This window comes from Sarcophilus harrisii, chromosome 3, assembly GCF_902635505.1.
Source record: "Sarcophilus harrisii chromosome 3, mSarHar1.11, whole genome shotgun sequence".
In the NCBI taxonomy this organism is placed as follows: Eukaryota; Metazoa; Chordata; class Mammalia; order Dasyuromorphia; family Dasyuridae; genus Sarcophilus; species Sarcophilus harrisii.
The window spans coordinates 240252633-240267606 of NC_045428.1; the positions used below are offsets into that span (position 1 = coordinate 240252633).

Genomic DNA, 14974 nt, shown 5'->3' on the forward strand with positions numbered 1-14974 from the left:
TCTTGCTGGGTTGTATAGCTTTTGCTATGGGTATGAACAACAGGGTATGTGAGATCAAGAAGGTAATGTTTTGGCATACATTAAGAATAAAATTATAAAATTAATAGAAAATTATGTATACAGCTTAAAAGGGAAAGTGTTTAAATGAGAAAGCAAGAAAGACTTGGAGGTTTTTGATAATCTGTATATTTTTAAAGCTCATTTGGGATGGCACTTTCACTGATTAAGTCTAGAATATATGTTAGGTTTGCAGTAATTTTAGAGCCATTTTATTTCTTGAATTATATTAATGTTTATATATGCCTCATAGATATTTTGTCTATATATATATATAGACCTGGCCTTTTGGGTCAGCTTGAAGGAATTATGACAAAATATGTTTGAGAACCATAAATGAATGTGCTCCCTTGTAGAGAAATAAGAAAATGTAGGTAAGGGAAGGACAATACACTAAACATTTTTTAGAAATATTATCTCATTTAATCCTCACAGCAATCCTGTGAGGCCGGTCCTATGATTGTGCCCATGTTATAGTTGAAGAAATTAAGGGAAAAAAAGAAACCAATGTATGTTTCTTTCCAATCAGTTTTTCTGTTTTTGTCTCTAGTCCCAGAACATGGTAGACTTTTCTCTAAATGCTTATTGATAGGTTGATGTCAAAATTCTTGGCCAAAACTGATAGAGGTTTCTCACAAATATGTATATATGCTCTTTTTTATTTTAGAATATTATATGTATTTGCCATCAAACTCTTTATTTTCTATTATGTGCTCATGTTTTAAATGTGATTGTATTGTTTGCTTTCTAGAGTCTGCCAGTTGTGAATTACCCCTGCTTACTCCATGCAGTAAGGCTGTTATGAGTCAAGCTTTAAAAGCCACTTTTAGTGGTTTCACAAAGGAACAATGTCGTCTTGGTATTCCTAACAGTAAGTATGTTTTTGTAGTCACTATTTACTGTGTAAAATAAAGCTGCTAAGTAGTCCACTTAACCAACCACTATTGAATTAAATATCTTTGATCTGGACTTACTTTAAAAACAGAGGCTTAAGATGCTTTTCCAAAGACTAGCAGATAGAGCAGTGGTTCTCAAAGTATGGTCTAGAAAATCCTGGGGATCTCTGAAACCCTTTTAGGGGGTTTACAAATTCAAAAATGGTTTTTATTTCCAACATGGCAAATGTCTATAAATATAATCCAGATAAACAAAAACTCTTTGGAGAGATCCTCAATAATTTTTAATAGGATAAAGGTACTAAAAACAAAAGTTTGAGAATCACTGAAATAGTTAGGCTAAAACAATCATTGAGTTGTTAATAATGATGTTTAATCTCAGAATTTTTCGTACTAGTATTTTAATGGCAGCACATTTTTTAAAAATCCTTAATAACATGTTTAGATTGTATGAAAGGAATGGTTTTAATTTGTCAGAAATTTTTAATATTTTATTTATATTCTTTCCACTTCTATAATAATAATAATATTTGTGTAATCCTTCATATTTTACAAAATACTTTTCTTACAAAAAGCCCATGAGATTCAAGTAGTATAATCCCCATTTTACAAATAAGATTAAGTGACTTGTCCTTGTACACACCGGCAGTAAGTTTTGAAACTGGGATTCAAGCTTGACTTCAATTCTGATGATCTTTCTGTGTTGTGTCACATTGGTCCTTTTCCCTCCAATGTAGATCCTTGGCTCTGGACAGAGGAGCAGGTATGCCAGTGGCTTTTTTGGGCTACCAATGAATTCAGTCTGATGGATGTAAACTTCCAAAAATTTATCATGAATGGTCAAGTCTTATGCAATCTTGGCAAGGAACGATTTCTCGAACTAGCACCTGACTTCGTTGGTGACATTCTTTGGGAGCACCTGGAGCAGATGATTAAAGGTACCTAAAGAATGACATGTCTTATCCCTATAAGTTCTTAAGGGGGAGGGGGAGAGTGTGTGTGCGCGCGCGCGTGTGTGTGTGTGTGTGTGTGTGTGTGTACTTTTTTTAATTGGTTGTTATTCTTTATAAACCACCTATTATATACCAGGCAGTGTGATATGTACTTTACAAATATTACTTCCTCTAATCTTGACATCAGTTGTAAGAAGTAAGTGCTATTATTATTCCAATTTAGAGTTGAGACCAAAGTAAAGTGATTTATTTGCCTAGGGTCACACAGCCAGTAAGTGTCTATGGCCAGGTTTTGTTTTGGTTTTTTGCAGGGGAGAGGGATATTTGGTTTGGTTTTTCAAAAAAATCTTTTTTCTAAATTGCATATAAAAACAATTTTTAACATTTGTTTTTGTTTTTGTTTTTTTTTTTAATTTGAGTTTCAAATTCTCTTTTCTCTCCCCTCCTCTTCTCTCTGAGTTGGTAAGCAGTTCTGTATAGGTTACATATGTAATCATGCAGAGCACATTTGCATATTAGTTATATTATGGGAGAAAAAACACAGACCAATAAAACCCCACAAAAAGAAAAAATAAAATAAAGTGAAGAATAGTGTAGTACAATTTGCATTCAAAAACTCTTAAGTTCTTTCTCTAGAGAAAAGCATTTTTCATCATGAATCCTTTGGGATTGTATTAGATCATTGTATAGCTTAAAATAGCTAAGTCACAGTTGATCATTGTACAATATTGCTGTTATTGTGTACAATGTTCTCTTATTTCTGTTCATTTCACTCTTTATTATTTCATACAAATCTTTCCATGTTTTTTATAAAATCAACCAGTTTATCATTTTTTATGCTCAGTAGCAGTCCATTACAATCATATGCCACAATTGGTTAGCCATTCCCCAGTTGGTGGACATCCCCTCAATTTCTAATTCTTTGCCACCACAAAGAAAATTGCTATAAATATTTCAGAACATATAAATTTTTTTGCTTTTTCCTTAATCCCCCTGGTAAATAGATTTAATAGTGGTATTAGTGGGTCATAATTTCAGATTGTTTTCAAAAATAGCTGTCTCACAATTCTACCAATGGTGAATCAGCGTCCCAGTTTTTCCACATCCCTTCCAACATTTGTTGCTTTTGTTTTCTATCATTTTAGCTGGTCTGATAGATTTAATATCTCAAGATTGTGTTAATTTGCATTTCTCCAATCAGTAGTGATTTAGAGCATTTTTTCATATGATTACATGTGGTTTTGAAAAAAACTACCTGTTCATATCCTTTGATCACATATTAGTTGGCAAATAATTCATATTCTCATAAATTTGACAGTTTTTTATACATTTCAGATGAGACCTTTATCTGAGAAACTGTCAGTAAAAACTTTCTCCCAATTTTCTGTTTTCCTTCTAATCTTGGCTACATTGGTTTTATTTGTGTAAAAACTTTTTAATGTGATCAAAACTATCTATTTTACATCTCACAATGCTCTCTATCTCTTATTTATTTATAAATTTTCTCCTATCCATAAATCTGATAAAGTAATATATTCCATGTTTTTCTAATTTTCATGTGCTATTTCTTTTTGCATTTAGGTCATGTATCCATTTTTGACCTTATATTAGTAAATGGTACAAGATATTGACTGTGCTCAATTTAATGACTTTTGTGTTGTTTAAATTTGACTCAGTTCTCCATATATATGAGAAACAGGGTCTTTATCAGAGATACAGGCTGGGAAAATTTCTCAGCTTTCTAGTTTCCTTATAGTTCTAGCTGCATTGGTTTTGTTTCTACAAAAACTTTTCATTTTAAAATAATCAAAATTATCTATTTTATATTGCATAATGTTCACTATCTTTTGTTTGGTCATAAATTCTTCCTTTAAAATATGTTTTAACATGGTTGTACATGTATAACATATCAGATTGCTGTCCAGGAAATGGAAGAAGAAAATTGTAATTCTAAATTTTATAAAAATGAATATTGAAAACTATCTTTATATGTAATTGAAAAAATAAAATAAGCTTAAATACAAAAAATAAATTCTTTTATCCATAGATCTGGCAGATAAACTATTCTGTGTTCTCCTAATTTGCCCATTGTATCAGCCTCCGTATCTAGATCATGTACTCATTTTGACTGTTTATCTTGGTATTCAGTGTGAGATATATTTATCTAGTTTCTGCCCAACCATTTTCTAGTTTGCCCAACAGTTTTTGTCACAAAGTAAATTCTTGTACCAAAAACTTGAATCTTTGGGTTTATCAAACACTAGATTGTTATGATCATTTATTACTTTATATTGTGTACTTAATCCCCCATTTTGTTTCTTTGCCATTACAAGATTGTTTTGATGATTATCACTTTATAAAACAATTTTAAGTTTATAAATCAGTTTGCTGATACAACAAGGCCATCTGCCTTCACTTTTTTTCCCCATTAATTCCCTTGATATTCTTGACATATCCTTCTAGATTAATTTTATTATTTTATTTCTAGCTCTATAAAATAATTATCTGGTAATTTGATTGGTATGATCCTAACTTAGGTAGAACCAAGTATTTTATACTATTCTGCACTTATTTTAAATGGGTTTCTCTTTCTTACCTCTTCCTACTAGACTGTTGATAATATATAGAAATGCTGATGATTTACATGGGTTTATTTTATATCCTACAGTTTTGCCAAAGTTGCTAATTATTTCAAGTAGTTTTTTAGTTGATTCTCTAAACTGTACCATCATATAATCTGCAAAGAAATAGTTTTTGTTTCCTCATTGCCTCTTTAATTTCTTTTTCTTCTCTTGTTAATATAGCTAATATTTCTAATACAATACTGATAATTACTGGATAATTTTAATGTTATTGGAAAGCTTCTAGCTTATCCTCAGTATAGATAATGCTTGCTGATATTCTTAGATAGGTATTACTTATAAGAAAAGCTTCATTCCTATGCTCTCTGGTGTTTTTTAATAGAAATGGATGCTTTATTTTGTCGAACCTTTTCTGCATTTATTGAGATAATCACATGATTTCGGTTGGTTTTATTATTGATATGCTATTATGCTGATAATTTTCAAAATATTGAAACAGCCCTCCATTTCTGTATAAATCTACCTGCTCATAGTGAATAATCCTTATAATATATTGCTTTAATCTCCTTGCAAAATTTATTTAAAACTTTCATATCAATATTCATTAGAAAAATCTGTCAATAGTTTTCTTTTTCTCTTTTCACTCTTCTCATTAGCACCATATTTTTGTCATAAAAAGAATTTGGTAGGACTCCTTTTTTGCCTGTTTTAATAGATAGATCTAGTTTAATAGATTTTTAATAGATAGAGTTTAATAGAATTGTCAAAACATCTTGCAGTGGCGGAGGAGGGGTTCTGAGGCAGTTATTGATTGTTCAATTTCTTTTTCTAAGATAGGGTTATTTAAGTATTCCATTTCCTCTTCTGTTAATCTGAGTAGTCCATTATCTCTCCTGGATCTATTTTCCACATCATTGTTTTTCCAGTGAGATACTTCACATTTTATTTTATTTATTTTGTTTTATTAGTTCTTTGATGTCTCATATTCATTAGCTTACACTTGCCCATTTCTCATTTTTAAGGAATTATTATCTTCAGGGAGTTTTTGTACTTCTCTTCTATTTGGCCAGTTCTACTTTTAACAAGTTTTTTTCCTACGGTAAATTTTTTATATTTTTTTCCATTTTTTGTTTATTTCTTTACCAAACTATTGATTCTCTTTCCATGATTCTCTTGTGACCTTCTCAATCCTTTTCCTGATTTCCTTCTGCCTCTCTTTTTTTCCCCCTGAGGCAATTGGGATTAAATGACTTGCCCAGAGTCACATAGTTAGGAAGTGTTAAGGTTCTAAGGTCATATTTGAACTCTCCTGACTTCAAAGCTGGTACTGTAATCACTGCACCACCTTGCTGCCCCTTTTGTTTATTTTTAAAATTCTTTTTTTGAGCTCTTTCAGTTGTTATTTTGGGGCCTGACATCAATTCACATTTTTTCTTTTAGGCTTTAGCTTGTCTGTTTTTGACATTGTCCTTTTCTGAGTTTGTGTTTTTATCTTCCCCATCACCATATTAATTTCCTTTGGTCAGATTCTTTTTTTGTTTGTTTGCTCGTTTTCCAGTCAATTTCTTGACTTTAATTTTATGCTAGTTTGCCCTCTGTCCCTGAGGTGGAGAAGTTGCTTAAGGTTTTTCTTGCTGATTTCAGAATTAATTCGGGAGACCTATAAGTTTTCAGTTTTTCCAAGGTGGAATGATTTAAGGAAAGGTGTATTTATTGACCTCCTGTTTTGTGCTCCAGTCTTTGAGAGACCACAATCAGTCTTTTTCAATCTGAACCTGTGACAGGAGGCAGAGATGAGAAGGGAGAGCATTTCAAGCATGGATAACAGGCAGTGAAAAACATGAACTCAGGAGGTGAATGCATGAAGTCTTATGTGAGAAATATGAAGGAAAGCAGTATCACTGGACTTGGAGTATATGGGAGGAGTAGGGTATAGAAGACTAAAAAGGAGGAAGGGGCCTGTTATTAAGGGTTTTCTATTTGAACTTATAGGTATTTGGGAATCACTGCAGTTTATTGAATAGGAAAATGACCCGGCCAGACCTGTGCGTCAGGAAAATCAGTTTGATAAAAGAATGGGGAGAGATCTGAGGCAGAGAAACCAATACCTTATTGCTACTGTAATGTAATAGTCCAAGAGTGAAGTGATTTTGTTAAACTACACTATTGTAGCAGCAACCTCATGGTTTTTTTTTTTTTTCCAACTTTTAAAAAAATAATAATATTAGTTTACATTTTATCTGTCAATCTTTACTCTAAAGTGTTCAGTTGAATGTATAATCTCAATATATATGTATATACATATCAGGAGGTTTTACCTTTTTTTTTTTTTTTTTTTTTTTAAAGATATATCATACAGTTTGGAAAACTGAACTTTTTGCAGGCAGGGTCTTGTCTTAATTATTTTCTCTTTTTTTACACATATAAGTAAATGTGTGGATAAAAATAAATATATATATATATATATATATATATATATATTTAAACTGGGGGGGGGGGGGGGGAGTGTACATATATACCCATTACGATATCTTGCTATGTGTAACCTACTATATTTGAACTTTGGATATTTTTCAGAGAATCAAGAAAAAACAGATGATCTATATGCAGAAAACTCCCATCTCACTTCAATGCCTCACTGGATCAATAGCAATTCACTAGGTTAGTCTAATTGCTTTTACATTTAAGAATATCACTATCATCTGTGCTTTATCTTAGATTGGGATTCTGTAATATGAGATGTTTTCTGGACAGTTACTTTAGCTAGAAACAGAATTTAACCACTTCATTAACCTTAGAAATTTAAAACCTAGTTAAAAACAAGGAATCACATTTGGCAGGCCCAGTTCAAAAAATCATCTTTAAAGACACTCTGAGCCTTGACAGGTTAAAAACATGAACAAACTTAAGTCTTTCTTTTCAGTTTATATCTTTTTTACTAGATTTATAAAATCAAATTTTGTAGCAAAAAGAAATACTGAATTTAATGTAAGATTTTTTAAAAAGTCATCTATTCAAGACTCTTACTTCTGGTTTGTCAAAAGCCTAAATTTTCTAAGACATACTATTGAGATGACAATCAACCATCCATTCCCTCCTTTACCTCTTCTCTCTCCCCAGGATCTATATAAATTAGTATTTCACAATTTCCTATGGGTTTTCCTTATATTTCATAATTCTTAAAGTTAGTCTTCATAGTACCAGCAGAGAATAATCATATAGTCCAGATCTAAAATGACATGGCACTGAAGTAAATCACTTTACATTCTCCAGAAAATTGGATTTCTCTTACAATAACAGAATATCATCTATCTAGAAAAAATAACATACATTCTAGATATGGGGAAAATTAGTTGCTATTTGCTCTCTCAGTAAAGTCTAGATGACTTTAGATGAGAGGAAAAATTGATTTTTTTCAAAAGTGTGAAAACATGATCAATTCCCCTCCCCCGCCTCTCCATTTTTGGAACCTCTTCACAAACGTTAAATTGTGGCTTTCTATGATAGTAAATGACAAGATTACGGGTGGTTTTTGGTTTGGGTTTTTGAAAAGGTGAGATAAAGATGGTATTATTTCCTGTATCAATACTTTTCACTGATATTACAGGAGGTAACATGGATCAGCTGTCATATGGAATGCAGACCCAAAGTTGTACCAAAACAACTCTCCTGGATAGTTTGTGTCAGTCATCTACAGGACCTAATATTCTTAGTTCTGAGCAGGACTTTCAATTGTATTCCAAATCCCGACTTGACACAATAAATGTGAATTACTGCTCAGTGAATCCAGATTTCCCAGGAAACAATTTGAATTTGCTCATCAGTAATCCTGGTAAGATTGAAATATCTTTTTGTGTAAATCTGTTTTGGTTTTTGGATTTTAGAAAAATCATTTTAACACAAATGAGTTATAGGGTTGATTTTCTTAATAAATATGTTTTGTGGTCAGCCACTAGATTAGGAATCAAGCAAGCACTTGTTGATTTTCTATATTACTTTATGCTCTCCCTGCCACTTACTTATGGATTAGTTCCCTTTTTAAGTATTTTTATGTGAGTGGTTCAACTTGTATGATTCATAGAGTCACATAATATACCACTGTTTTTTTCATCCTAAAACTCTTGAACATTTCTAAACTACACATCAGTAGGATTAGCGCATCAACTCAAATAAAGTGAGTAGAGTAATTAATAAGATTGATCCATTGTTTCATAAGAAATAAAATATGCATTTTGGTTTTCTTTCAAAAGGTAAGCCAGGAAAACATGATTCTGTTGAGAATGGCAAAGACAGTTTTGAAAGTTCTGATTCTCTGCTACAGTCATGGAATAGCCAGTCTTCTTTATTGGATGTGCAGCGTGTGCCTTCATTTGAAAGTTTTGAAGATGACTGCAATCAGTCCTTATGCCTGAATAAACCTACCATGTCTTTCAAGGATTACATTCAAGAAAGAAGTGATCCAGTAGAACAAGGCAAACCAGTTATACCAGCTGCCATTCTTGCTGGCTTTACAGGCAAGTATTGTAACCTCCTAGAGCTTATAGACTGAGACCTTAGTTGTTTGCTCTTTTGATTCCCTGCATGGCTGTATTTCCATGTTTATAAAGGTATTTCTGCTTTAAGTACATTATTATTTACATTCCGTAGTTTATATGTGACTATCACATTCTTGCAAGATTTTCATTTTTAGAATTCAAATATTTTAGGGTATAGAAAGCTAAATGTAATGTAAAAAAATTTAAAAGAGTATTCCATTTGAGTCAGTTGAAAAGGATTTTAGGGAGTATTTAGGTACATGGAATTCACACTGACTCACCCACTCAAAGAATTTCAAAGGAAATAAGCTGACATAGGCAAAAAAGCCAGTGTCAAATAATAGAGGCCTTATTTGAATTTTCTTGGAATTAAAACACTGATCTAAACCTATTTTAAAGTTCTGTTTCAGACCCTTCCTATTTTGGGGGCCAGATTTGTTTTGTTTTGTTTAGTTTTTAAGCTACTTTCTTTTTATATACCAAAATACTTCTAATGTTTCTGCATTTTCTAATTTTTCCCTCTAAAATATTTGTTTTCTTTATACATTGGTTAATGTATAATGTAAGGCATCCTAACTACCAAAGGTTATAAAACATTTTTTAGAAGCCCACTCTGAAGATTAAAATAACAATTCTCAATCACCAAACTAATACTACTTGTAAAACTAGATAGGTAGATAGATAGATAAAAAGGAAGGAGAGAGAGAAAAGAAAGAACCAGTTTCAAGACAGAATTTTCAGAGGCACCAATAGCTGTAAAACAGATAAACTGCCCTTTTATCCTGGTACGGTATATGGTTTTTATATATTTTAAAGAAATACATTGTTTAAAAGGCTGCCACATTATTATTCTTTGGTTAAGATGGAGAAATCTATAATCTTAATCTTAAATCTTCCCTCCTCCCCCCAAAACATTAATCCTATGACTGAGAACAAGAGTATTTTGGAATGCAATGGGCTAGAAAAGTATTTATTATATCCTTACTATATTCTAAGCACTTTGCTAATCAGTGAGGTTATAAATGAAGCAAGACAATTCTTGCTGTCAAGGATCCATATTTTCATACTGAAGAAGATGTAGTGAAGATGGAAAAATCTAATTGGTCTTAGGTTGCATTGACAGGGCAAAGGAGTTTTTAGGGAATCCAGAGGGCATAGAGGCAGGGTAGATTGTCAAGAAGTCAAGTAGACTTGACTTAGATTAGTTGGTTCATAGGTCTGAAATTCAGTTTTTTTCATCTTATAAGCCTAGACTCAGAATTCATAAGCATCCCATCAATGATAGAGAAAAAGTATTGTCCACCCATCTCCCTCATTTTAGAGCAGTGTTTACTCTCTTACTTTCTTTGCATCTTAAAAGTATTTTAGTAGTTATACTTCAAAATAATTTGTTTTCTTTGTATTTTATACATTTAAAATGCATTCTTGAGAAAGGATCCATAACAAAAAGGGGACTGGGTGAGCACTATGTAAAGTCCTAGTTTAGAGGATGAAAGACTAAGAGACTAATCACAGAGAAAGGGGAAGTGGTTTTTCCAAAATCAGTAATTGGATAGAGAAGAGAAAGGTTTAAATAAGGTACAAAAGATAAAATTGTGGAGGGCGTGGGGAAAACAAAAGACTTGAGGAAGGGGCAGCTAGTTGGTACAGTGAATAAAATACCAGCCCTAAAATCAGGAGGACCTGAGTTCAAATCTGTCTTAGACACTTAACACTTCCTAGCTGTGACCCTGGGCAAGTCACTTAACCCCAATTGCCTCAACAACAACAACAAAAAAAAAAAAGAATTGAGGAAACAACTGTTTTCTACCAGGAATGGGGTATAAAATGACAAAAAAGAAAAAAGTTGAGATACCTAGTCCTAGCCTTTCAAACAAAGAAATATGCTATCAGTGATATATGTGAGATCATGCAAAACATTTCCATATTAGCTATGTTGAAAGAAAAAAAGAAAATGAAATGAAATTATTATGCTTTAATCTGCATTCAGAGTTCATCAATTCTCTGTGGAAGTGGATATAGCATTTTTTATCATGAGTCCTTTGGAAATTGCCTTGGCTCATTGTCTTAATTTGAGTAGCTAAAGTCTTTCACAGTTGACTATCAAACAGAAGCATTCGTTGCAAGCATATACCACAGTTTGTTCAGCCATTCCCCAGAAAATGATCTTCCCCTTAATTTCCATTTTTTTGCCACCCACAGAAAGAATTTCTATAAATATTTTTCTCTATATAGGTCCGAAATTTTCCTTTTCCTTTAATCTCTTTGGGATACAGACTTATTGGTGGTATTGCTGAATCAAAGTATGTGCAGAGTTTTATAGCCCTTTGGACATAATTCTCCCTAATAATTAAAACATGCATAATTCCACCAATAGGTAATTTAACAGCCATTTAAAAGATTTAGTGATTTTACATTAATTACACTCCATTGTAGCTAGTTGGCATCATAGAAAATTGAGCTTTATTATATTGAATTGGTTTTTTTAAATGTATCAAAGTTTTTGGAGTTAATTTTATATCACTCAGTAACCTGCTACTTGACTCTTTCCTTTGTTTAAGTTTATGTAGGACAACCCAAAGTTATATCTACATATTTCCTTATTCATTAATAAATTTCAACATAACTTTCAACTATCCATTAAGCTCAGAACCCCACCTATTAAAGATTATTTAGTAAATTAGAAAAATTTCTAATCCTAGGGAAACCTCAAAGGCAGATACTAATAACTTTTTTCACATCAAAATCCCAATAAAACATAATGTTTACATTTAGCTGTGAAAAAGATAACAGCCAGTTGCGCAATCACTATAACTGACTGATTTCATTCTTTTAAAAACACAGTTCCGTCATTTAATTCAAGATACAAAATAAAATCTCTTCCCAAGAAGTTTCTTCTTCATAAGTTAACAAAAACTGTCAGTAAAATAAAAAAAATTTTTTTCTTTTAATTGTCAGTTTAAAAATTTCCATTTCTATAGCATTCCATGTAGCCCTTAAATTACAATAACATCTGTTATCTCTTTGGGAAAGCTTAATGAAGTGTGTTATATTAATGTTTCTTTATTGTTATTTTCTTTCTAGGAAGTGGACCTATTCAGCTATGGCAGTTTCTTTTAGAATTGTTAACAGACAAATCTTGTCAGTCATTTATTAGCTGGACCGGAGATGGATGGGAGTTTAAACTTGCTGATCCAGATGAAGTATGTAGGCTTTTACAGTATGTTCATAGTAATAGGGAAATTTTTGTCCTTTAGCCTCTTAGAGATTTTGTTATTTTATTGATATGAATGAAACAATACAACCAATTAAAAATAAAGATGGACTTTGTCAGTAATCTTTTTAAACATTTTTCTGATATGGAATTTTTATAGAAAAAAAAAAAGTTAGCTTGAAAATATTTGTGTAAATGAAGAATGTTAATGCTGTAGTTACCTGCCTTGGAGCCTTCATGGTTAGAAACAGTCAGCAAGTGCCCTACTGTGAGCCACGCATCCATTTCATCCTTTCTTTAAGTTTAAGCTATATCCCTTTCTCAGTTGCAATGATCAAGATAGCAAAGATTTTATAAATGAGTTCAAATTGTTTGAAAAGTGTTTTTGAAAATCTAGCATTTCTTTAGGCAAAATAGTAACTTCTATATACTTAATATCTCAGACCCAAAGTACAGCTCTTTGGCATCCTGCATATGTAAAATCTGGAGATATAGGTCAAAGAAAAGATGAACTATCCTCTGCAAAAGGATAACCTTAATGCTGAAATAAGTGTCCTAATGCTGTTCATTCCATAACAAAAGAAGAAATCAATTTGGAATTGTCCTAGTTCTAAGCTTTTCAGTCTATAAAAGAGGGTTTCTTTTCCCCCTACCCCCCTTAACAATTAGGTATTTGCTAAGATTTTTAAAAATATGTGTAACAACAAATTGGAAATTTTACTGGGGAATATAGCTTTCTTGAATCTAAGCATTCCTTTTCATATCCCTTTTCATAAAAAGGTAGCCCGACGATGGGGGAGAAGGAAAAACAAGCCCAAAATGAACTATGAAAAGCTGAGCCGGGGCCTCCGCTATTATTACGACAAGAATATCATTCACAAGACATCTGGCAAACGTTACGTGTACCGCTTTGTGTGTGACCTCCAGAATCTCCTTGGATATACGGCAGAAGAGCTTCACACCATGCTAGGAGTGCAGCCGGATACAGAAGACTGAGCACTGTGTGGGTCTGTATCCCAAGTGGCTGTGGCCAAGCTCCACATATACTGTGAATGGGATGCCACTGCGGACAACCCGTACTAACTGCTCCCGAGGGGCAAGTGCTACAAAAGAAGGACCTTAAAAAGGAGACGTTTTGTAAGCCCTGGAAAAATATCAAAGGAGCAGTGGGCTTGTTTCATCCAAAACCATGGCTCTGAAACAGTCACCTCCCCGAGAAACACAGAAGTTAACAAAGCTTCTTTCTTCTAACACCCAGTGACAAAATGTTATTTATGTTTCTCTTTAACTCCTGAAAGATAGGATGGGAATGTTCTGCTCTCTTGGATGAACGCAGTGCACATAAGAATTTTATTTTTAACAAAGATGTGCTGGGAAGCCACAAGCACTTTTTGGTTTTGCCTTGTAGAACCAAGTGCAGCAAATGCAAAAGCATTTCCTTCAAGGAGGAGGAAAAATAATGCCATTTCAGGTGATAGTATTTGTATGCTGTTGTAATCTTATGGCTCTTCCTGAAAATCTCCATCAGTGCTATTTAACAGAAATTATATATTGTAATTTAAGCTAATTATTAAGTGTGCTTGAAAAATAAGCAACCAGGAAGGGACACAGAACTACCAATGTTTAATTGTTAATAGTACCTACGACATTAGAAAAATATTTAATCTGCTAAGGGATAGGCAGAGAAAATTTGTGAAATGTGTATTAAACATAATATATTCCTACATGGGAAAAGGTATAGAAGGTTATTATTATTTGCCATGGCTGCAAATACTTTGTATATTTGGGCATTTTTACAAAATAATATTGTATTGGGGCATAACTGACCTTTTTGTGGTTTCTATTCTAATGTTGAAGTTACTAGCTAAGAAGCAGTACCTTTCCTGATAAATGCTGTTTTCCACTTCTGTGCATGTTTTTTCAGTAAGTTTATATTCAAGACTTATTTTGGTTTAATTGTATTTATCCCATCCTCCTTGCTTCAAACACGTCCTCTCATATGTGGTTCCCTGTCCCCAATTAATGTTGTTTGATTAAAATAGGAACTCTATTTTTGGAAATATGCAACTCCTTTTCAGAGATCAGGAGGGATTTATGTAGCAGCTATTTTTACTGCAAAAAAAAAAAAAAAAATCACTGGAAAATATAATTTGTAAGAAAGTTTTATTTTTATCTTAGCTTCATGTAAAGTTAAATGTATTATATTATACAGAGCAAGACGTTCCTGAAAATCAAGTCTTTATTAAAACCTCTTAAAATATAAAGCGAAGTATGGCATGTCAAATTTTTGTTCCTCAAGATAGCTCAAGATTCTTTCTTCCATCAAATGTATTTCTGCTTAGTGTTCACATTAAACATCCTTTCTTATGAAGACCTAGAAACTGTCAAAAATCAGCTGTGAAGGAGAGAATATTGGCAGTGGCTGAAATAAAAATTTGTCTTTTGATCTCAGGTGGAGACGGTAATATTGGCTTCAAAAGAGCAGTTTATGGTAATATTAAAAGTACTGTTTTCATAAAAATTACCCTTGCAGTCTAATCATCTATGTAAAATTATGGGACAGCAATGTGTAGTACAAGAAGGAAAGAGGAAGGTATAGGAGATATAGAACTTATTACAAAATAATTTCTAACTAGACAGATTTTTTTGGAATTTCAGTAATGATAAAACTCATATTAAAGTTTTATATGTAAACTTAAAATTTGTATTAGAGAAGTAGACAAACTTAAATTCAGGG

The 14974-nt window shown here is 32.4% G+C and overlaps 1 protein-coding gene across 1 annotated transcript in view; it reads left to right on the forward strand.

The window, feature by feature from the left end:
* ETS2 (ETS proto-oncogene 2, transcription factor) overlaps positions 1 to 14506 on the forward strand; it is a 30584-nt gene extending 16078 nt beyond the window's left edge. The window contains exons 4-10 of the mRNA XM_012544340.3: positions 809 to 928; positions 1691 to 1891; positions 7066 to 7149; positions 8096 to 8320; positions 8739 to 9002; positions 12108 to 12226; positions 13018 to 14506. Coding sequence (XP_012399794.1) covers positions 809 to 928; positions 1691 to 1891; positions 7066 to 7149; positions 8096 to 8320; positions 8739 to 9002; positions 12108 to 12226; positions 13018 to 13233 — 1229 coding nt within the window. The 3' untranslated portion in view covers positions 13234 to 14506. The remainder of the gene's footprint in view (positions 1 to 808; positions 929 to 1690; positions 1892 to 7065; positions 7150 to 8095; positions 8321 to 8738; positions 9003 to 12107; positions 12227 to 13017) is intronic.
* The last annotated feature ends 468 nt before the right edge of the window (positions 14507 to 14974 follow it).